Consider the following 24,823-nt stretch of genomic DNA (forward strand, 5'->3'; position numbering starts at 1 on the left):
ATGCGCCAACTAGTTTCAGAGCTGTTGAACTGCCATGGCTCCTCACCAATGTGCCCTGTAGCTCCACGAAGGGGCCGTCCTCCTCTTCACCCTGCAATTCATAGGAAACTGCCTTATACAGTGGTCAACCTAGGTCAGTAGTGTCTAAACTGATGGGCAGCAACTCTGCAGAATTTCAGACCAGGGTCTCTCCTATCCCTGCTGTCAGGGAATGGCTGGACGCTGAGGAGTGGGCACTGGGAGAAACAGGGTTTGAGACTGACATGGGAGAAGTCAGAGGAAGGAGAAGCTGCAGGCCTGGAGAGCAGGTGAAGGAGGAGGGGGAGGTTAGGCTGGTGTGGAATCCAGGGCTTCCACACCTCCTCCTGCTGCTGCTGCTGCTGCCACCCCTCCTGTTCCACTGCCTCACAGGACCTTCTTCTTCCTCTCCTTTGGCGATTACTCATAGCTTGTAAGATTGTCTTTCATCAACACGGTTTTAACAGCGAGTCCGTAAGCGACTATGGAGGCAAATTCTGGATCCACATGTCCTTCCACAGTGGGGACATAGGTTTTCAGGAAGAAGTAGATCACGGTGAGAGTTTGCCAAACGTGTCTTTCTCTTAGCTCGTTTCTCCTTTTCGCCCCAAGTTCCTGCCTCTTCAAAGTCCATGACACCTTTGGTAAAGGCTGTTCTCCAATTGGAACGCTCGCAGGCCAGTGTTTCCCAGTTGTCTGTGTTGATACGACATTTAAAAAAAATTAGATTAGTATTTAAACGTCTTCTGTTGACCACCAGTATTTTGCTTTCCATTTTTAAGTTCGGAATACTTCTGGTTACGTACTTAATTTGTTCCGGGGGTCCGTTCTTAACCTGAAACTGTTCTTAACCTGAAGCACCACTTTAGCTAATGGGGCCTCCCGCTGCTGCTGCGTGATTTCTGTTCTCATCCTGAAGCAAAGTTCTTAACCCGAGGTATTATTTCTGGGTTAGCGGAGTCTGTAATCTGAAGCATATGTAACCCGAGGTACCATTGTAGTTGCTTTAGAAGACGATAATCGGCACCTGCACAACGTGACCCGTTCAACGAAGTTGATGTTGAAGAATCATTGCTTTGACACTGTTGAACTTTGCTTTGACAATGGCGAGTTCAGTGACCGAACCTCTCTGTTGCTGCAACTGCCTCATCAGGTGCACACCTAGGAGTAGCTGAGAGACATCGTAGGACTGATGGACATGCCTTTTCCTAACTTGTAAGTGCGCTTTTGACAATGTTTAGTCGTTTAGTCGTGTCTTCGTGACCCCATGGACCAGAGCACGCCAGGCACTTCTGTCTTCCACTGCCTCCTGCAGTTTGGTCAAACTCATGCTGGTAGCTTCGAGAACACTATCCAACCATCTCGCCCTCTGTTGTCGCCTTCACCTTGTGCCCTCCATCTTTCCCAGCATCAGGGTCTTTTCCAGAGAGTCTTCTCTTCTCATGAGGTGGTCAAAATATTGGAGCCTCAGCTTCAGGATCTGTCCTTCTAGTGAGCACTCAGGGCTGATTTCCTTAAGAATTGATAGGTTTGTTCTTCTTGCAGTCCATGGGACTCTCAAGAGTCTCCTCCAGCACCATAATTCAAAAGCACCAATTCTTCGGTGATCAGCCTTCTTTATGGTCCAGCTCTCACTTCCATACATCACTACTGGGAAAACCATAGCTTTAACTATACGGACCTTTGTTGGCAAGGTGATGTCTCTACTTGTTAAGATACTGTCTAGGTTTGTCATTGCTTTTCTCCCAAGAAGCAGGCATCTTTTAATTTCGTGGCTGCTGTCACCATCTGCAGTGATCATGGAGCCCAAGAAAGTAAAATCTCTCACTGCCTCCATTTCTTCCCCTTCTATTTGCCAGGAGGTGATGGGACCTGGCTTTTGACAATAAAGAGTTAATTCCTCACCCTGGACATTCCTGGGATCTTCTGCATGCAAAGCAGATGCTCTATCCCTGCCAGGCAGTGTAGACAATACTGATTTAGATGGACCGATTGCCTAAACTCGCTAAACTTCCTGTGCTGCTCCGCTCTAATCAGAAATGGATGCTCAGATACTTATTTATCATCTGCTGGCGGCAATGGATCTGACACCTCTCTAGATACAGCACTGGATTTCTTTGTGCGGTTAAAACATAAAAAGAATGGCACATAGAATTGACTAGAATCCTGTATTACCGTACGCCTGCTGCTCACTCCCTTTGTATTTGGGACCCTGTCACTTTCCATTACTCACCCTTCTTTATTACTTGGAGAGAAGCACGCAGTAATCTTAAAACCGAAGCATCTCAGCCCGAGATGTCTTGTATTATTTTTTTTAGGGTGGAAAATAAAACCCAGCTTTACAGTTGCAATAAAAATATGATTCTCTACAGGTATATAAAACCAAAAAAAGGGGGGGGGGAGGTTTCACTGCCCATCAGGGGCAATTAGGTCTCAAACGACTAAGCTCTCATAACGACTAAGTTAGAGCAGATCTGCAATAAAAGATCTGTGGCCCTGAGCATCTTGCACAACACAGCCCCTCTCTTTTGGAAGCGACTTGCTATTCTAAAACCTCTGGGGAGGAAAATGTAGGAGCTTGCTTAGTTGCCTGAGGGATTAAGGACTGAACATGAACTCTCCCCCCCCCCCCCGGCTTCCTCTCATCTTTCCGCTAAAGCTCCCTCCACGTCAAAATAAGTTTCTTTATAAGCTGCTCCCACCCTTAGGCTGAAGGAGGCATGCCAATTTCAGCGGTTGTGGCGATCACACAGGGTCCCCGGACATCTCGCCGTCTATTGATCCCTGTGCCACCACTTTATTTCTCGCTGCCACCACCCAGGCCCTACCTGGTACAATACTGAGTCCAGTCAGGGTTAAATTGGAACATAAACTTCTGTTTATTTATTGCAGTTTAACAAGTGTGTGGTTTCATAAACAGTATCGGACAATTACAATCATGGAGTGCCTATCCAGACCTATAACTTCCCCTACCTCACTAAACCACCTCTCAGATATTTACTTGTCTTCCTAGCCCCTAACTGTTCCTGACTCAGCTTATTTTGCTACACTAACTCAACCTACCCACAGACTCTGTCCCAATTCACTCCCACTCCAACCAACCTCCCAACGAACTCCCCTCTTTGCCCCTCCCAGAGCTGGTTTTATAGTGCCTCTAGCTCCACCCCCCTGGGTTCTGATTGGGTAACCTGTTTAACTATTTCACCTCCAGCACTCTCACATGTTAACGTCACAGCGGTTTCATAGAATCGCAGAGTTGGAAGGGCCCCCCAAGGTCATCCAGCTCAACCCCCTGCAATGCAGGAATCTCAGTTAAAGCATCCATGAGAGATGCCCATCCAACCTCTGCATTAAAAACCTTTGAGGAAGGGGAGTCCACAACTTCCAGTCTGTTTCACCTATTTGCCTGGTCAGGAAGGGATAAGTGGGCAAATAAATGAATTCAGATTTCACCAGAAATTCATAACAGGATTAATTTTTGTGAATGGATTTGTTCTTCTGAGATACACCCTCAACTAACCCCCCAAAGATGGGAATTTAATGATTGTTCCTCAATTCCTTTTTGATTGACGCCTGGGTCGTTTCACCCACAGTCTTTTCAGAACTGATGTTTTGAGTTGTCCCTAAGGAAACATGCAAGTTAAAATGTTTTTACACAGAAAAAAAGAAAGGAAAATTGCTTAGTGTGACTGACAAAACACTTTTGTGAGAAAGACAGTACTGAGGGTCTTAGAAATGTTACTTTTTGAGACTGTACTTGCCAACAGGTCTACGCTCAGTAAAACTTAGTTGCAATACCACCCCACAAATTGGGCCTCAGTAATGTTACACCTGTGTAACATTAAAGTCAACGCATTGCGAGAAAGAAGGTTAAGGATGTGTTGAATTGTACCCCGGACAGGAAGTTCACACAGAGGACAAGGCAACATTAACTGTTGTCTCTTTCTACATTCCTGATAGCCACACGATAATGGGATGATTGATTGATTGATTGATTGATTGATTGATGGTGGTGGGGAAGAATGAGTTGATTTTCTTTTGCTTCATTGTGAATCAGGTTTGTTTTTTTAAAAAAGATGAAATTTATACTTTTTATCTCATTTTCATTTTTAATTATTTTGCTTCCTGATCTTTCGTGGATGCTTAGATTTAGTCCTTTACTATGGATTTTCCTTGAATTTTTTAGCAGCTGCTTTTTATGTGGCAATGTTTCTTTAGTTAAGTTTCATTTAGTTAAGTAAATAAATAGGTACCGCTCTGGCAAGAAGGTAAACAGCATTTCCGTGCGCCGTTCTGGTTCTCCAGAAGCGGCTTAGTCATGCTGGCCACATGACCCAGAAACTGTATGCTGGCTCCCTCGGCCAATAAAGCGAGATGAGCGCTGCAACCCCAGAGTTGGCCACAACTGGACCTAATCGTCAGAGGTCCCTTTACCTTTACCAGCTGCTGAAAACTGCAGGAGGGGTAAGTGCTGTTGCACTCTGGTCCTGCCTTCATGCTTCCTACAGGTTGGCCACTAAGATGCTGAGCTAGACAGGGCCCTGGCCTGATCCAGTAAGCTCTTCTTATGTGAGTCTCCACCCCATGCCAGCCTACTGGTGGCAATCAGTTCTACTCACTCCACCAGGTCTAACAAGAACCAAGTGCAGCACATTACGCTGTAGTTACAGAACTGAAAGTGCAATTAAGGTGCCAGGCCTCCTTTAGCACCCTGCATTTCACTTATTGCAATTCCTCCATCTGCCCACCCCAGAAATAATTGAAACGCTGCCAGAGGATACTCATACTGCTTTGAAATTCAAATTTCAGCCCACGTGGAATTGTGATCCGAGTTGTTGCTAGGTGCCTTCGGCGAGCACCTCGGCTTTCCTAACGATAAGCGAAAACTGGCACGCTATTGAAAACGCTCTAACCCTGGGTTCAACAATCTGCTGACCTCAATACAAAAGTTAATTGTGTATGGGATGCAATTTCAAGCTGCTCTCAAAAGAGAAATCGCAACACACATTCTGAAGAGGCGACAGAAAAGAAAGCAGGTTCAGAAAGGCTGCAAAATGTTTTACGAAATCTGAAATGTAGCCTATGAGTATCTTCACTAATACTAAGCTATGAGCTAGTGGCAATAGGAACACCCTCACACAGTGTACTTTTTTAGGAGTACACCTATGATGTACACGTTTGCTAACAAGTACCTCATACAGGGGGACACAGGTGGCGCTGTGGGTTAAACCACAGAACCTAGGACTTCCCGATCAGAAGGTCGGCGGTTCGAATCCCTGCGATGGCGTGAGCTCCCGTTGCTCAGTCCCAGCTCCTGCCAACCTAGCAGTTTGAAAGCACGTCAAAGTGCAAGTAGATAAATAGGTACCGCTCCGGCGGGAAGGTAAACGGCGTTTCCGTGTGCTGCTCTGGTTCGCCAGAAGCGGCTTAGTCATGCTGGCCACATGACCCAGAAGCTGTACGCCGGCTCCCTCGGCCAATACAGCAAGATGAGTGCCGCAACCCCAGAGTCGGCCACGACTGGACCTAATGGTCAGGGGTCCCTTTACCCTTACATCATATAGGAGCTGTGACTAACTGCAAATTCCCATAGATTACACATGCAAATCGAATCCTGGCTCTGGGCAAAAGAACGATTAGATGCCACACAAAAGCAATGTTTCGGCATTTGAACAGGGGCAAGTGGTCACTCACTGAAAGTTGAAAAAAAGCATTTCTGAAAGTGAAAGGAGGGTCTGTCAGGGACATATGACACACCAGGCATGGGAAATGAAAATAAAATCCTCCGAATGCATAGTTTGTAAAAAGTCTATATATAAACAATCACATAATTTTTCAAAGGAGGGTGTGAAGGCGTAAGAGAGGGGCATGCCTGGCAAAGAGATGTGGTTTGAAGAGAGTCCACAGAGCCAGGCAAATAGGCTTGCATGGCTGTATTTGGTTATTGGGTCTGAATTCCTTGTCCCTGGATGACATGAATGCACCAGGTAGAAGAAATCCCTAGCTAATACACCTATGCAAACAAGGCAAAGGAAAGGTGGGATGGATTCCAAGCTACTTATTGCTTTTCCAAGAGCAGAGAGTCAAAAGTTGTTTTGTTCATGGCTTCGTTACCAGGGTAAAAGAACGTAAATTAGAAAAAACATTTGCAGAAAACCCTCTTTTTCTCTCAAGCTTGGACCAGATGGTTATTGGGTCCCTTCCAACCCCACAATTCTATAATTCTAGTGGCTAACCTAATGGTTGACTTTGCAGCTTTGCAGCCTTTGAACTCTATCCAAGAGTCCTTTGAACTGGGCGCTGTGGCAGAGCCAAAGGAATAGCACCCTTTTCTCCACAGCTGTAATAACGCTACTTCAGAATTCCCCAGCTCCCATTATTAGTGAGTTATAGTCAAAGGACGGTAAGACCAGAAGCATTTTGTGTTTAAGGTGCGAATCCCTGCAGATGTTTTGCAGCGCTTACCTCAATCACTCTGGAGTCGAAATCTTCGTATGTTTCTGTCGGTAAAGAAAATGCGAGTCAGAGATGTACAGCTCTCATACACATAAATGCATCATCTCCATATAATATAGCTGTATAAAGATGTTACCTCGCCTAGGTCTGATTCAAGCATGATCAGGCCATGCAGAGTTCCCAGGGAAGAGGGAGTGATTATTAAACCACTACGGGAAGTATAGCTCTGTGAAGGAACCAGGGGTCTCCTATCAACTCTCAGCACCTATAACAATCTACAGTTCCCAGGAATCTTTGGGGGGAAGCCATGACTGTTGAAGTGGCATAGGTAAAGGTAAAGGGACCGCTGACCATTAGGTCCAGTCGTGACCGACTCTGGGGTTGCGGTGCTCATCTCGCTTTATTGGCCGAGGGAGCCGGCGTACAGCTTCCAGGTCATGTGGCCAGCATGACTAAGCCGCTTCTGGCGAACCAGAGCAGCAAACGGAAATGCCATTTACCTTCCCGCCGGAGCGGTACCTATTTATCTACTTGCACTTTGACGTGCTTTCGAACTGCTAGGTTGGCAGGAGCTGGGACCGAGCAACAGGAGCTCACCCCATCGTGGGGATTCAAACCACCAACCTTCTGATCGGCAAGTCCTAGGCTCTGTGGTTTAACCCACAGCGCCACCTGTGTCCCTCTGAAGTGGCATAATGGTGCTTAAAAAGGTATAGAGGAGATGGGGCCCAAATTTCAACTCCGCTTGTGCGTTTGCATTTGTGGCAAAGGGAAGAAGAATGGGAGAGACAAGGAAGGCAGTTTTATGAACGTGGTGAGTCCCAATGTTATTGTGCTTCTCCTGCTGATTTTCCACTGCTAGAAGCTCTGCAAAGTGTTAAAACTAGCATGCCATGTTAGGAAGCGAACAGATTGCATACAGACAATGACATTTTTGGCTAAATTTAGAGCTGCCTCCTTGCACACGCTATCGGCCAAAGGGATACCATAAGCTGGCTGAGCAGTCAGGCGTAGATCGCCGAGTGTTTTAAGGTCTAAGAGGAGCAGCCAGGCTATAAACGGCTCACATGTACCGTGCCGACACCACAGCAGGGTATTGTTTTAGAAACGAGCATGCTGAGTGACCAACTATCAAACGGTTTGCAAGGATTCAAATCAAACAAATAAACGGGCTCAGGTCTTATCCAACACATGTTGCTCGCACAGCAACAGAGGGAAGTTGTGTGGTTTTTTTTTGGGGGGGGGGAGACGCACGACCACCCCAGGCACTTCAAATCAAGTCATGTCTCAGAGTTAACAGCCATCTTGCTCTGCATTTCAATTGAAAAGGCTGCCAGGGGTGGGGAGCCTGTAATCAGTCAGATGCAATCACTGCAACATCTCTGAAGAGTTAAGGGAACAGCACTGAGCCAAAGTACTTTGCACAGACCGGGCTTCTAAATGCTGGCCGCACAGCACCCATTCCCACCCAGTTCTGCCCACTGCAGGTGTTAGGGACTTGCTCCAGGAAACGGATGGGGCTGCAGTGGATGTGCTGGAAATGAGGGCAGCATTCTGCAAGGCTGCCAACTCCCACTGGCAGGCAGGCAGAGCATGGCAAGCGGCATGTCACATCAAACACATCGCTCTAAAACGCCAGAAATCTCTCTGAACCCAAAGCGCCATAGCTCAGCGGCAGAGCGCATGATTTGCATGTAGTCGCTCCTGAGTTCCATCCCCGGCAGCTCCAGCTCAAGAAGATAAATTGTCTACCGGAGACCCTAGAAAATCACCGCCAGCCAGAGAAGTACTTCTGCGTTAAACAGATCGACTGCCCAAGTCACTGTACAGCCTTCTATGGCTCTTTAGGCTGATGAAGGAAGGACCACGGCTCCGTGGAAGAGCTTTGCACGCACAAGGTCTCGGGTTCAAACCTTGGCATCTCCAGGCAGGACTGGGGATAGCTCCTGCCTGAAACCCTGGAAAGCTGCCGGTTAGTGTATTCAGTATGGAGCTAGATGGGCCAAGTATAAGGCAGCTTCCTAGGTTCCTGTTATTATATTTTCTTGGTGTTGTTTCATCTGTATATTTTTCAATTGTCCATTGCAAACTGCGTTAAGTAGTCAGGCAGGTTGCCCACATATTTTTTTTAAGATACAGTGGTACCTCAGGTTAAATACTTAATTCGTTCCAGAGGTCCATTCTTAACCTGAAACTGTTCTTAACCTGAAGCACCACTTTAGCTAATGGAGCCTCCTGCTGCCACCGCCAGAGCACGATTTCTGATCTCATCCTGAAGCAAAGTTCTTAACCTGAGGTACTATTTCTGGATTAGTGGAGTCTGTAACCTGAAGCATATGTAACCTGAAGTGTATGTAACCCGAGGTACCACTGTACTCATAAATTAAGATGACAATTGATAGTCATGCGAAAAAGAAAGTACACCCTCTTTGAATTCTGTGATTTTACATATTGGGACATAATAACAACCACCTGTTCCTTAGAAGGCATTAAAATTAGGTAAATGCAACCTCGGACGAACAACAACACATGACACATTACACTGTATCGTGATTTATTTAACAGAAGAGAGTCTTGAGGGCTGGTGGAGGGCCATACATAACCTCCTGAACCCGAGGTTCCCCATCCCTGATCAAACTGTAGCTTATAGAAACCTTTTCTTAAGGGAGTTATTAGCAACCCCAATAGTGCCTTAAGAAAAGCAGATGTTCTACCACTGAGCTACACAGACATGCACGGAATAAATTTTATGAAATGCACAAATAAAACAACTAGAATGCACCTAGTTATCTTACCTCCAGTAGGACTTGGATCCGGGGGTCCTAGGCTGATACCTCCCCAAGATCTTCCAGTCCATCCTCTCTCCCTCTTCACCTTTATCTTTCTTTTCCTGTCAAACTCTTCCCGCAGACGGAGCTTTTCTGCTTGCACCTTCTCCTGCTCCTCTTTATCCCGCTGATCAATGGTCTGGACCGCTCCTTGTTTCAGTACCGGAGCGTTGAGGCCAGGCCAGAGGAAACCTGAGCGTCCTAGGGCAGATGGAGAGCACAAGAACGACTTAGGGTACTTCCCAGATCACAGCCGTAAACCGTGAAATGAGCTGAAGCTGTACAACAAGCACCGTCCAGTGTTAAGATTCAACTGCTTTTTAGGATGAATGGGGTGGGGAGCTAAACTACAATTAAGGAAAACAGTGTGCACTAAGTACAGTGGTGCCCCGCAAGACGAATGCCTCGCAAGACGAAAAACCCGCAAGACGAAAGGGTTTTTCAGTTTTTGCATCGCTTCGCTAGACGAATTTCCCTATGGGCTTGCTTTGCAAGAAGAAAGCCCATAGGGAAATCTCCGGGGACCTCTTTTAAATGCTGGCGGTGGGGAGCAAAGCCTTTCCCCCCCTCCGGCCTTCAGAAGAGGTCCAGGAAGGCCGGCGGGGGCCAAAAGGCTTTGCTCCCCACCGCCAGCATTTTAAAAGCAGTCCGGGATAGCAGGGAAGCGCTTCCCTCTATCCTGGACGGCTTTTGAAGGCAGGCAGGGGGAGCAAAGACTTTTGCCCCCCCCCCCCGCTGGCCTTCAGAAGAGGTCCAGGACCTCTTCTGAAGGCGGGCGGGGGGCGAAAGTCTTTGCTCCCCCCTGCCTGCCTTCCCGGGAGAGCGGAGAAACACAGCGTGTTTCTCCGCTGTCCCAGACGGCTTTTGAACCTCCGCTGTCCCGGGGTTTTCTAAAATGCTCGCGGGCGGCAGCGAACCCTTCGCTGCCGCCCGCCAGCATTTTAAAATGCTGTCCCGGGGTTTTTTAAAATGCTGGGGGTGGGAAGAAAAGCCCTTGTCCCCCCCACCCCCCAGCCTTCAGAAGAGGTCGGGGGACAGACTGTCCCGGACCTGGTCTGAAGGCGGTTTCCATAGGAACGCATTAATTGATTTTTAATGCATTCCTATGGGAAACCGTGCTTCGCAAGACGAAAAACCCGCTAGACGAAAAAACTTGCGAAACGAATTAATTTCGTCTTGCGAGGCACCACTGTACATTGATAATAAATACATTTTATTTCTCTGTTTGCAGACCTGCTTCAGCTGACAAAGCAGTGTGCACTGAGATAGAACACAGAAGAGGATGAACTCAGTAAACCAAAAGCAATAAGCAACATTTATTTAGCCAACTTGGGGGTGGGGGTGTCCCATTTTGGGACTGGGGGACCGGATGTATTTCAAAACAAATAAAAATACAGTACGCACAGGTCTCGCTTTACAAACATTCGCTATGTGAAAAAAAATCACTTATACAAACATGCGGAATTACAGTGGTACCTCTGGTTACAAACTTAATTCATTCCGGAGGTCCGCTCTTAACCTGAAACCGTTCTTAACCTGAGTTACCACGTTAGCTAATGGGGCCTCCCGCTGCTGCTGTGCTATTTCTGTTCTCATCCTGAGATAAAGTTCTTAACCCAAGGTACTACTTCCGGGTTAGCGGAGTCTGTAACCCGAAGTGTTTATAACCCGAGGTGTTTGTAACTCAAGGTACCACTGTTGTACCTGAACCTCACTGTGCACACTGCAGAATCAGATATTCGCACAGAGAATTTTTTACTTTCTTGTTTACACACCTCCTAGAGTTAGCATTCTGTGGCTAACTATGTCCTCCTAGAGCTGGCTGGTTGTCTGTGTGCCCTCAATAGGGTTTCAAATTATTTATATGTATTACTTCTGCAAACTCTGGGGTCCCCCCAAGCATGAAGATACCTCCCTTTCACATCTAAGCAGCCTGGTGTTGAGTGCTGATGGGAGTGGAACTAGAGTTCACTCTTAGAGGGACCCAATATGAATAAAGAGGTTTCTGGCCTCTTGCTTATGTTGTGGATTTACCTTCGCCAATGATCTGGCCTCTATTGAGATCCTTCTTCAGCTTCTTCTTGGTCCTCTTCCCTCTTCCCTTCCTTCCACTGGCACCGCTCTCTGCCAAAACGCCTTTCCAGAGCTGATCAGCTGTCACTGAAACACATATTGCACACAACTCATCCAAATTCTTAACAGCAGCAATTCAAGGGGGTGGGGTGGGGAAAAGATGCTCAGGTGTCATTTAAACTAAGGTATGCCAAGCCGACTGTGCCTTGAGAAAGTGTTGAAGTGTCGCTGAGAGACCGTTTGCAGGGATCAAAAACGAGGTCACGGGCATCTTGGGTCTGTAGCATGACCTATTAATGCTCTGGATGGATAAAGCTCACATCTTCTTCACAACAATCTTGAATCATCATCATCATGGCTTGCTGAATATGAATGCCTACCAAATCATGAGTGTGTGTCTGGAAACACGGCTATGAAGATGGGCTGAAGTTGAGCAGACGAGTGGCTACCAAATTCAATACCCGCTCATGGGAACATAGGAACCTGCCTCATACGGAGACCATTGGTCCATATACCTCAATGCTGTCTACCCTGACCGGAGGTGTCTCTCCAGGATTTCAGAAGTAGGGCATTCACAGCCCCACCTGGAGATGCTGATGAGCTTCTGAATGCAGAGCAGATGCTCTGGTGAATTTCCCTCCTAACTGGCTTTGCCCTCTGTCCCCCCTCCTCAAGGTTAAGATTATTAAGATTACTATAATGAGGGGGCAAGTCCAGAAAGCTCAGGCCAGGCCCAGACAGGTCTTTCTCCATGTGATTGCAGAGACGTATGCAGACCGAGAATGACTGCAGTGAGGGTAAAGGTAAAGGTAAAGGGACCCCTGACCATTAGGTCCAGTCATGACTGACTCTGGGGTTGCAGAGCTCATCTCGCTTTATTGGCCGAGGGAGCCGGTGTACAGCTTCTGGGTCATGTGGCCAGCATGACAAAGCCGCTTCTGGCGAACCAGAGCAGCGCACAGAAACGCCGTTTACCTTCCCGCCGGAGCGGTACCTATTTATCTACTTGCACTTTGAGGTGCTTTCGAACGGCTAGGTTGTCAGGAGCTGGGACCGAGCAACAGGCGCTCACCCCGTCATGGGGATTTGAACCGCCGACCTTCTGATCAGCAAGTCCTAGGCTCTGCGGTTTAACCCACAGCGCCACAATGAGGGTAGCCTGTGTCAAAAATTACTTGCAAATTGGTTCACAGATTTCCTCCATCTATTCTTTGCTCAGCTTCCTTTTCAGTAACAGTTTCTTCTCAGACCCCAACCCAGACAGGGACTCTTATTTTCTTCTCACCTCCCCTGGCATCCTGTATCTAACTTGTTTTCCTCCCCTCCCATCAGCCACATGAACCATCACTTCTTAAAAGGGAGCAGCCTTGCTCCCTCCCCAACCCTGCTGCCTCTCCATCTTCCACAGTCAAGGTAGAAAGGAATGGAAACAGAAAGGAATCAATTCACAGCTTGTGGTGACAATGCCGCTAAGTGCTCCTTCCAGTCTCCTGCAACACCTCATACCGTGACAGTGCCCAGCCGGCGTCAAAAGACATTGATCACTTCGTGTGATTTTCCCCAAATTCCCAGCTCTTGAGCTCTTAACTAGCCACAGGGACACAGAAGAGGGCCTTCAAATGTTTGCCATGGAAAGCAAAACATGCACGAGGCATTCGGCTCCTTACGGTTAAATATCACAAAGCAAAAGGGCACAGATTGTGACAAGAGACTGATAACACGTTGTGATGGCTGGATAGTACCTCCAGGCTGGATGCTACCTCCCAAGATCTGAGGCAGCATGCCTCTGAATGACAGGCGCTGGGGCATTATAGGGGGAGAGAGCTGTGGCACTCAAGTCCTGCCTGAGGGCTTCCCATAGGCATCTGGTTGGCCACTCCCAAAACAGGGTGCCGCTTCTAGATAAGGCTCTGGTCAGATCCAGGAGGGCTTATCCAATCGATCCAAAGCATGGCCTTGGTTAGGCTGGCCTCAACCAGAGCCAGGGCTTTTTCGGACGCGGCCCCAATCTGGTGGAACCCTCTGTCACAAGAGACTAGGGCCCTGCGGGACTTGACATCTTTCTGCAGGGCCTGCAAGACAGAGCTGTTCCACCAGGCCTTTGGACAAAGCACAGTCTAACCACCTCCTTTGGTAATTCTCATAGAATTCCAACCCAATGGTTGCCACTAATTTTTTAATAATAATAATATCTTTAGAATGCTGTGTTACAGTGGTACCTCGGGTTACATACGCTTCAGGTTACATACGCTTCAGGTTACAGACTCCGCTAACCCAGAAATAGTGCTTTAGCTTAAGAACTTTGCATCAGGATGTGAACAGAAATCGCGCTGCGGTGGTGCGGCAGCAGCGGGAGGCCCCATTAGCTAAAGTGGTGCTTCAGGTTAAGAACAGACCTCCGGAACGAATTAAGTACTTAACCCGAGGTACCACTGTACTTTTATTGTTGTTAGCCGCTCTGAGCCCAGCTTTGGCTGGGGAGGGCGGAATATAAATAAAATTTTCTTCTTCTTCTTCTCTGCCAGCTCAGCTGGGACCATCTGTTATTTTGCTCCTCCTCTCCAAGTTCAATCACATGCAAAGGTGCCTCCGTGCACTTCTTTCCCTCTTCCCTTCACACTTGTGTACTGGGTGTAATAAATGTTACCTTAAACCAGGTGTGGGGGAACTTTGCCCCACTATAGGTTGCTGCAGGAGAACCCCTATCACCCCTGGCTATTGGCTCTGCTTGCTGGGGACGATGGGAGCTGAAGTCCCAGTGGTGTAGCGTGGGCTGCTGATGCCTGGAGCGGGGAAAGTATTGTGCCCCCTTAGTGGACTGGGCAGCTGGGGTGGAGGCGCCGGCCAGAGGATGGGGTGTGTGGAACCTGCAAGGCACATGGCTGCTGGTGGCAGTGGCTGCGTGCCTTTCTCATCCTTCTGGCTTGGGAAGCCCAGGAGACAGGGGGCATGGGCATTGCGCCCCTCCAGAATTTTGCTCCTGGGGACACTGCCCCTCTGCCCCCCCCCAATGCTACACCACTGTGTAGTTCAGCAACATCTGGAGGGCCCATGATTCCCAACCCTTGTCTTGAAGTGCGAACCACGCTGAATATAAAGAATAAGCAAATAAATAAAGAGTTGGGATCAACTTACTGCATTTATATTTATTAATGACTATGTTCTCTCACCACTGTTGGAGGAAGCATTCTCTGAATACAATGGTGCCTCGCAAGACGAAATTAATTCGTTCCGCGAGTTGTGTCATCTTGCGTTTTTTTCGTCTTGCGGAGCGCGGATTCCCTGGGTATTAACGGCTTTAAGAAAAAGGAAGCAAACTCGCAATATGTTTTCGTCTTGCGAAGCAAGCCCATAGGGAAAATCGTCTTGCGAAGCAACACAAAAAACGAAAACCCCTTTCGTCTTGCGAGGCATTCGTCTTGCGACGCATTCGTACCAGTTGCTGGGAATAAATAAAAAAAAGGGTGTTGTGGCACAGGTCCTGCTTCTGGACTTCCCATAATCCTCTGGGTTGGCCACTGTGAGAACAGGATGCTGGACTAGCTGGGCTTTTGGCCTGATCCAACAGTACTTTTCTTGATGGTATCAAAAGCTGACAAAAGGTCGAAGACAACCACTTCTCCGTCCGTCTCCTAAGGGCTTTAACAAGTGCAACTGAGGCAGCTTTGGTACCCTATCCAGGCATGAAGCAAGACTGAAAAGGGCCCAGGTAAATTATTTAAACGTGCCTGCAGTTGGATCACCACTATCCACTTCAACACCTTGCCTAAAAGGGGGATATTGGTGACTGGGTGATAGTTGCTCAGCCCTTGTGGGCCCACACAAGTCTTCTTAGGGGCTTATAGCACCTCCACATTCTCTTTATTTAATTTTTTATACATTTTTATTGGTTTTTTTAACATATCATTTCCAACAATCATATAACATAACTTCGTATATTTTAGACTTCCGTCAACGCCTCTAATGATTTTTTGTTCTTTATCACTTATTCTGCATTTCTTACTTTCTCTATTACTCTTAATTATCATTAACTAATAATTCTCCTCATAGTCTTTCTTGCAATATTTCAGATAGTCCTCCTTACAAAACGTCTTGCAGTCCTATAAGCATAATCTGTTCATTACAGTTACTTTTCAAATCGTTCATATATTTACTCCAGTCTTCTAAGAATCTCTGGTCTCATAGGTTTCAAATCCTTCCTGTTAATTTATCTAATTCTGCATAGTCCATCAATTTCATCTGCCATTCTTCTTTCATCGGTAATTCTTCTTGCTTCCATTTTTGTGCCAATAATATTCTTGCTGCTAGCACCTTCACATTCTCAGACTGCCACAAATCAAACTGATCCACAATAACCTGACCAGATGGTGCTTTGGATGCTTCCTCAAGACTCACTCTGGCATCCAATTCTGTGTGAATCTGAGCAATTTCATCTCTGGCCACACGTTAGGCCCCTGATGCACTAAGACAGTCTCATGGTTCAAAACTACAAGAAAGAAGATTCCACCTAAACATTAGGAAGAACTTCCTGACAGTAAGAGCTGTTTGACAGTGGAATTTGCTGCCAAGGAGTGTGGTGGAGTCTCCTTCTTTGGAGGTCTTTAAGCAGAGGCTTGACAACCATATGTCAGGAGTGCTCTGATGGTGTTTCCTGCTTGGCAGGGGGTTGGACTCGATGGCCCTTGTGGTCTCTTCCAACTCTATGATTCTATGATTCTATGATTCATGGTTTCCATGGAGGACATGATGTCCCGAGTGAGCACATCAGGACATGTGCAGCCTAAGTATGTGTTCAACTCCCTCCTACTGAAATCAAGTTGGTACCCAGTTAGGTAGGCTCAGTTTCAAGGGCTTCAATGGGCAGGTTAAATGGATACAGGATGGTGGCCTGAGAGGGGAGAAAAGCTACGCAAATGTTGTTTCTGGTTATAAGCCGCAGCACCTGTTGTTTACAAGACTTACATTTATTGAAGAAGCTGCTGCGCCTGCACGGCTGCACTGTCACGTCGCGGGGGCCAGAAATGTAGCAATGCGTCTGGAAAGCACATGCCAAGGTAGCATACTGACAATTGACTCCAGACCCTGGAATCAAGGCGCAGCCTGGGGAGAGACGCAAAGAGAGGTTAGCCTAACCAACAGGGCTGTCACCCAGTTAAAGAAATGTTAGCTGACAAATTAAATTAACGTAAATAAGATAATACTTCTGAAGAAGAAAAGGAAGCACATTTTGCTTGTTTTTTTGGACAAGTGCATGCACATGCCTTCTTAGGAAAGGGGGAATGTCTCTTTTAAGACAATCCTGCCGCTTGCCATTTTTGTATTAAAATTGATGAATGGATTTTTGAAACCCCAGCTGCCTAATTCATTGGGGACACTATTTTTAGATTTGTTAACAGAAATCTTAATAGGCTTTAGATCTATTAATCTAACTGATTGATTTATGCTGCATCCCCAGTGTCAAATCATCCCCATAAGGTACCCAGGGTGCCTTGAGCAACACTGGCCTCTGTCCCTCTTTCCTTCCATCCCTCCTCCGATGCCCTCTCACACCTCTGCCTCCCAAAGTGTTGCACAACTGTTTATGGCAGCAGCCCTGGCTATAAGCTCTGCAGGCGAATGGTGCCTCTGGGACTCTTGGGGCTGGCCAGAGGTTGCAGGCAGGCAGCTCAGAGACTAGGGGTGGCAGCAGTGGCTGCCTGGAGGAATCCCAAGCAGTAGGGAGAGGAGGCTGAGAGAACACTCCACAAGGGAGGGTGTTTGAAAAAGGGTGAGGGGCTGCCAGCTCTGCAGGCAAGGGGTGGCATAGCTGGGCTCCTGAGCCCCACAGGAGTGCCGCAGAAAGAATGTAGTTGGTCAAGGGAGCCATGGACTCAAAAAGGTTGAAAACCTCTGCCATAAGGCATTTAGCAGAGCCAGGTGTATTAAACCAATGCTTCTGGAGCCTATGTCAATCCAAACACTTTCCTTGGGTCCCCAGCTGTTATTGGACTACAACTCCCATCATCCCTAGCTAGCAGGACCAGTGGTCAGGGATGATGGGAGTTGTAGTCCAGCTGGGGACCCCACGTTTGAGAAACACTGGGTTAGAGTGTTGGCTTAGGACCTGGAAGACGAGGGTTTGAATCCGTACTCAACCACAGTGCTCAATGGGTGAGCTTGCACCAGTCACTGTCTCTCAGCCTATGCTACTTCACAGGGTTGTTGTAATGATAAAATGGGGAAAATGTGGTAAATGAATGAATGCCCACTGCTTGCCCTTGGTGGTGGACCTTCCCATGATCCTTGTTTGTGGTTTACGCCTGAGTTTCTGGCTCACCTGGCCTAACAGCCAGCTCTCAATGGGCACTGAAACCCAACTGCCTGGTGCTTAACCCTTATTAAGACATGAAGGAAGGCGAACAGCGTTCGGTGAAAACAATTTCAACAGAATTATCATGATGGAGGGAGAGGGAGCCAATTCCAATGAGAAGTCTGATAGCAGAATCGGAGAAATGAGGCGAAGACAACAGTTTACAACAGATGCCCAATAAAGAAATTGATTTTAGCTGGATGAGGATGGGAAAATGCACAGAAAGCCGATTAGAAGGTAAAGGAGCTACTGGATAATAAACACAAGAGTTATAAACACCGGCAGGTCACTCATTTCAGTGCTACATCACCAGGCACCACAGTAAACATCATCATTAGTCTTAACTAGGGTTGTCAACCAATTAAAGACTTTTTGTTAATCAAGCACTTGCCTCTTAACAAACAGCGTTTTCGGATCCCCATAGCCTCTGTTTTGTATAGGTTCCTGCTAAGAAGTCGATGCTATGAATAGTTAGGCAACCTTAAGACCAGGAGTGGGGAACCTCTTTGGCTTCATGGGCCAGATCCTTATCAGGATTGCTCTCATGGGTGATTAGCAGAAGAACAGCAAAAGCAGATTTTGCAAGCCCTTATGGCCACCGTGAGGTGGGGGGAGGGAGCATTATTAGCTTTTGTTTGTTTCTCCTTGTTTTTATCATGTATTTTGTTTCTTATATTGTATTTTTATGTTGTGAACCACCCTGAGATCTACAGATGAAGGGCGGTATACAATTTATAATTATTATTATTATTAATAATAATAATAATGGGATAAACACATACTGCCTGTTACACAATGTTCTGAGGGCCTCACAATTCTTGCTACACTTGAGGACATTTTTTTTTAATCAACATCGATTTTATGTGGCTACATACCTAGATATTTGGATGATTTTTATTAATGTATATGTTTAAATTAAGATGGCTGTATGAATGGTTATTGTATCTTAATATCAGCTTATTGTTTCAGGTTTTTTCCATTCTCCTCTTCCCTCTTATTCCCCCCCCCCGCTTTCCCACCATTATACTTTCTTTGTTAAATCATTAATTAAAAAACAAATAGCAAGCAAAAAATAAATTAACCCATGAGGCTTGTGTGTAATACAATAACCCTATGAACTCTATTCTTAGAACAATTTGAGGGTGGCAACACAAGAAAGGGCCTTCTCGGTAGTGGCTCCCCACTTGTTGAGTGCTCTCCCTAGGGCAGGGGTCTGCAACCTTTAAGACAAAAAGAGCCACTTGGACCCGTTTCCGAAGAAAAAACAACAACTGGGAGCCGCAAAACCATTGCGACATTTAAAACAAATATAACACTGCATACATTGTTTCTTAGCCCAATGTTATCCTCGTCATTATAAAAATAACTTTTTTGACACTTTTTAATTATTTTTTGTTTGACCCCTCAGAATTACTCCTCCTCATAGAAATAAACGTTATATTAACAAGTTACCTTTTTTTGAGTGTGTGTTCTTCACTCCCCTTCAAAACAGTAGCTGCAAATTGCAAAGCAATAGCAGCAAATCAGCCAGCGGCAGCCTGTTGGGGCGGCAGCCTGTTGCCCGAAGCACAGGGAGCCCTCCGGAGGGCTCCCCGTGCTTCGGGCGAGTGTCTGCAAGCCTTGCGCGCCCGGCAGGAGCTCCCGTCGGGCGCGCAAGGCTTGGGGCGGCAGCCTGTTGCCCAAAGCACAGGGAGCCCTCCGGAGGGCTCCCCGTGCTTCGGGCGAGTGTCTGCAAGCCTTGCGCGCCCGGCAGGAGCTCCCGTCGGGCGCGCGAGGCTTGGGGCGGCAGCCTGCTGCCCAAAGCACAGGGAGCCCTCCGGAGGGCTCCCCGTGCTTCGGGCGAGTGTCTGCAAGCCTTGCGCGCCCGGCAGGAGCTCCCGTCGGGCGCGCGAGGCTTGGGGCGGCAGCCTGCCGCCCGAAGCACAGGGAGCCCTCCGGAGGGCTCCCCGTGCTTCGGGCGAGTGTCTGCAAGCCTTGCGCGCCCGGCAGGAGCTCCCGTCGGGCGCGCAAGGCTTGGGGCGGCAGCCTGCCGCCCGAAGCACGCGGAGCCCTCCGGAGGGCTCCCCGTGCTTCGGGCGAGTGTCTGCAAGCCTTGCGCGCCTGGCAGGAGCTCCCGTCGGGCGCGCGAGGCTTGGGGCGGCAGCCTGCCGCCCGAAGCACAGGGAGCCCTCCGGAGGGCTCCCCGTGCTTCGGGCGAGTGTCTGCAAGCCTTGCGCGCCCGGCAGGAGCTCCCGTCGGGCGCGCGAGGCTTGGGGCGGGAACAAAGGAAAATGCGCCTCCTCCCCTCGCCTCCACCCCGGAGCCGCGGCAAAGGCGTTAAAGAGCCGCATGCGGCTCCGGAGCCGCAGGTTGCCGACCCCTGCCCTAGGGCGTTAAACCTGGTGCCATCAGGGACTTCCGGTGTGCCGCGATCTCAGTGCAAGCAGAGTTCTCCCCGGGAGGGGAGGACTCGAGCTATTTTGAAGGATAGGGGCAACTCCAGGCCGCGGAGACCCCCCAAAACTCTTCTGAAGGGTGTTCAGGGAGTCCAGCCCCCGGCACGACCAAAGAAAAGACCAACCCGGCTGCCAGGTAGCCTCGGGGGAGGCGAAGAGAGTGGCGGAGAGGTCTAGCGGGTCGAGGGGAACCATTACTTGCCTTCAGATAGCGAAGCCCTGCGCTTGCAGGGAAAGCGGTACGCTTTCAGAGTAAAGGACTCCGATACTGGCAACTTTGCGGCTAAAGAACAAAAAGAACAAGGGAGTCTCGGAGTAACAGAGAGAGGTAAACGGAGTTCAGCCGATAGCCGAAATCAGCTCAGACGCGGCGAGAAGCCAGTGCGGGAGAGAGAGAGTGAGTCGCCTTAGCGGTTACGCGGTTCCCTTTCAAGTATCTTCCCCCCCAGAAAAAACAAATCTAAAAGAAGGAACGCGACGTTGGGAGGAGGAGGGAAGAGGGAAGAGGAAGGGGCTAGAGACAAAGTATCGGGACTTGGCGTCCTCGGTGAACCGGAGCCTGCGAAGAGGAGAAGGGGCGTTAGAACTCGAGAGTAATAAACCCGGAAGAGAAAGCCCCGCCGCCATTTGAGAACTTGTGGTTGGGTTTGTGAAAAGTAAAAAGAGGACAGTGATTTACATTTATATTGGGACTTATATGTACATGATCTTTATCTTCTCTTCTTTGGTTGGAGATTGGGACCTGAAAATGCGGGGTCCTTTAAACTCTTAGGAACACCTTAAGAATTAGCGTTAGTGTATACAGATTTGGCGACCTCTGACGACAAGATGGAGCCCGTGTGATCTGTGACTGGTCCTCGCTCCCTCTGTTTTCTCTCCTTCCCATCCCTCTTCCACTTATTCCACTCATTATTTTGTTTCACCTCTCCTTTATTAAGCCCCCCGTATGCCTACTTAGCAACATGGATTAGCCTGTTTAGAGGCGGGAAGAACCCCTGATATTGGAGCACTCCGCTTTGAAGAAAGAGGACTTTGTAGTAAGAACCTGATACTGACTTTGCAGTAAGAACTGGATATCGACCTATTATATTGATATTGACTTTTTTACACTGACTTTTGGAAAGTATATATACACAAGGAATTTATAATTTTGACCAGTAATACTAACGAAAGAAAGTGGACATAAGGAAATAGCGGGAGATACAAAGGAAAGACAATTTCGGGGGGAAAGAAACTATTGGGGATAGGGGGAGACATAAGTGTATAAGATGTCACATACAGGGAAGAAAGGAACGAATGGAGGGACCCCTGGGGATAGGAGGGGCTCCAAACAAGAGGTAGATTTTAAGTCAGACATTTTGAAGATGTTTGCGGAGATCAAACAAAGCCAAGTCAACGTAGAACATAAGTTAGAGCAGGTGGATAATAGGATTGGGAAAATGGACAAAAAAATGGAGGAAACTGTTAACGAACTTAAGGGCCAAATAAAAGAAATATTTAGGAGAACGCAGCTCACAGAGGAAGGATTAAAGAAGACAAGGGTGGAGTTAAAGGATATTAAGAGGGATAAGGAAAAGATCAAAGCAGAAGTGATGGATTTAAATAAGGCACAGGAAGAGATGAAAGACATTATAGCGATGAATGAACTGAGGCAGAGGGAGGTGAATCTGAGGCTTAGAGCTGTACCAGAGATACAAAATGAAAATATTAAAGAGAGATTGACGATGGAGCTAGCGGAATGGCTGGGTTTACCAGCGGAGGAAATGGCCAATAATATACAGAACGCATTTAGAATGCGCGTTAACACAACAAGAGTAAGGAGACTCACAGGCGATTGTCTGATTACATTTAAAGATAAAGAAATGAGAGACAGGATTCTCCAAAGGAATAGAGAAAAGAGATTGAATATAGATGGGAACTATATAATCATTTTTAAAGATATCCCAATCAGATTACTCAAGCGAAGAGATTCTTATAAATCTTTGGCGCAGACATTGAAGAAAAATAAGATCGAGTTTAGATGGGAATTCCCGGAAGGGATATCATTTATGTATAGAGGTAAGAGACACAAGCTGTCAAATCAAGAAGAAACCGGGAAATTTCTGAGGAAATATAAGGAGCTAAAAGCAGAGACATATGGAATGGGAGGTGCAGAGGGGGTCCCACCAGGAGAACCAAGAGTAGTGGAGGAGGAGGAGGAAGGAGGAAGCAGATTGGGAGAAGAGGTAGAGGAAGAAGCGGAAGACTCAGAAAACATATAAAGAAAGGGAGAACGTAAAGAATACTTAAGTGAAAGTATTCTTAAGTGAATACTTAAGTGAAAGTACTATGGGATTAAAAATTTGGAACTGGAATATTAATGGGATGAACGGAAAAAAAAGAGAAATAAAATTGAGCAATATCTGAAAAAGAAAAATTTGGACATCATCTGTCTTCAGGAAACGCACGTAGCTAGAAGGCATAGAAAAGTGTTAATTAACAAAAGGTTGGGAAATGAATTTGAATCCTCAGATAAGGTAAAGAAAAGAGGAGTGGTATTGTATATTAAAAACAAAATAGAAGCTAAAACAATATTTAAAGACGAAGAGGGGAGGATGATAGGGGTCAGCATTAACTGGCAAGGTGAAAAGTTGATGGTAGTGGGGGTCTATGCCCCAAATGGTAGTAAAACTGAATTCTTTAAAAAATTAGAAGAGAAGCTAACGGAATACGTGGACCAAAAAATAATCCTAATGGGTGATATGAACGGGGTCGTTTCGTTAGAAGTGGACAGATTTAGAGAAGGAGTAAACAAAGAAGGAAAGTTACCAAAATCCTTCTTCTCCATGATAGAAAACTGTAATTTGGTGGACATTTGGCGTCTTAGACACCCACTTGATAAACAATTCACCTTTCATTCCGAGCCCAACCAATCGCTGTCACGCATAGATCAGATATGGGTCTCAAGTGAACTATGCCCAAGAGCCAAATTAATAGAAATAAGACCGAAAGTAATTTCAGATCATAGTCCAATAGAGTTGGAACTGGAAAGCTTAGAGATAAGAACCTTCAGATGGAGATTAAAAGACTATCTCCTAGACGACCAGAAAGTTGTGGAAAATGTACGGAAAAAACTGATAGATTACTTTGCGGATAATTGTGATAAAGGAACAAAGGATAGTGTAGTCTGGAATGCAGGCAAGGCGGTAATAAGAGGGTTTTTTATCCAACAGAATGTAATTAAAAACAGGAATAGAGAGAAAAATAAAGAGGAAATTTTAAAACAGATAATGGCAAACGAACAAAAACTATCTCAAAAACCTAATTGCCAAAAAGCGAAGGAAAGAATAAAAATTTTACAAGCCCAGTTTGCTACAATAATAAACAGAGAGGTGGAGTGGAACATCAAAAAATTAAGACAAAAAAACTTTGAATTTGCGAACAAATCAGGCAAATGGCTTGCCTGGCAAACTAAAAAAAGGAAGGAGCAAGGTACAATCAATAAAATAACAGTGGGGGGGGGGAGAAAGAACTGACCCCAAAGGAATCAGGAGCGAGTTCCTCAATTATTATAGGAGTCTGTATAAGGATCAAGAGAGAGTTGGTCTAAGGAGGATAGAGAGATTCTTGAAGGATAAAAGGGTGCAAAAAATCTCAATAGAGGAAAAGCAACGATTGAATATACCAATCGGAAATGAGGAAATAGAGGAGGCAATTAAAGATCTAAAGAGGGGTAAAGCACCAGGCCCTGATGGATTCACTGCTGGTTATTATAAAGAGATGAAATCTATTTTGGTGAGACCCTTGAAAGAGACTATGAATAACATTTTAAAGAGAGGAGAAATCCCAGAGACTTGGAAAGAGGCATATATTACGTTTATCCCCAAACAGGACGCAGATCCAACTCAAGTTAAAAATTATAGACCAATCTCACTGCTAAATACAGATTATAAGATATTTGCAGGAATTCTGGCAAGAAGGTTGAAGAATCTGTTATCAGAAATTATTCACAAGGACCAGGCGGGATTTCTGCCAGGTCGGCAGATGAGAGATAACACAAGAAATATAATTAATATGCTAGAATACCTATCTGTTAGGACTGACAAACAAGCTATAATGATGTTTGTAGATGCCGAGAAGGCATTCGACAATGTGATATGGAATTTTATGTTGAAAAACTTAGAACACATGGATGTGGGTAACGATTTCTTCAATGGGGTAAAAGCAATATATACAGAGCAGAAGGCCAAACTGATTATAAATAGTACGGTGACGGAAGAGATAAAGATACAGAAGGGAACAAGGCAGGGTTGTCCGCTCTCTCCGTTACTATTCATAACTGTGCTAGAATTCCTTTTGAATTCAATAAGACAAAACGGGAATATAAAAGTAGTGTCATTAGGACAGAATGTATATAAGACCAAAGCCTTCGCCGATGACTTAGTAATAATGACAGAAGAACCAGTAACTGCAATAGGAGAAATACTAAAGGAAATAGAACAGTTCGGAGAAGTGGCAGGCTTTAAATTAAATAAGACAAAAACGAAAATGATAGGTAAAAATGTGGACCCAAAGACAATAGAAACAATCCAACAACAATCGCAGATAGAGATGGTCAAAAAAGTCAAATATCTCGGCATCTGGTTAACACCCAAAAACATAGACCTATTTAAAAACAACTATGA

The 24,823-nt window shown here is 46.4% G+C and overlaps 1 protein-coding gene across 1 annotated transcript in view; it reads right to left on the bottom strand.

Moving 5' to 3' along the window:
- The window catches only part of MRPS5 (mitochondrial ribosomal protein S5), a 54,536-nt gene that overhangs the window by 23,283 nt on the left and 6,430 nt on the right, over positions 1 to 24,823 (bottom strand). The window contains exons 2-5 of the mRNA XM_083733652.1: positions 16,338 to 16,475; positions 11,337 to 11,462; positions 9,270 to 9,503; positions 6,484 to 6,518 (exon numbers count right to left, since the gene is read on the bottom strand). Coding sequence (XP_083589778.1) covers positions 6,484 to 6,518; positions 9,270 to 9,503; positions 11,337 to 11,462; positions 16,338 to 16,475 — 533 coding nt within the window. The remainder of the gene's footprint in view (positions 1 to 6,483; positions 6,519 to 9,269; positions 9,504 to 11,336; positions 11,463 to 16,337; positions 16,476 to 24,823) is intronic.

Source organism: Podarcis gaigeae (assembly GCF_964106915.1).
Source record: "Podarcis gaigeae genome assembly, chromosome: 3".
NCBI lineage: Eukaryota > Metazoa > Chordata > Lepidosauria > Squamata > Lacertidae > Podarcis > Podarcis gaigeae.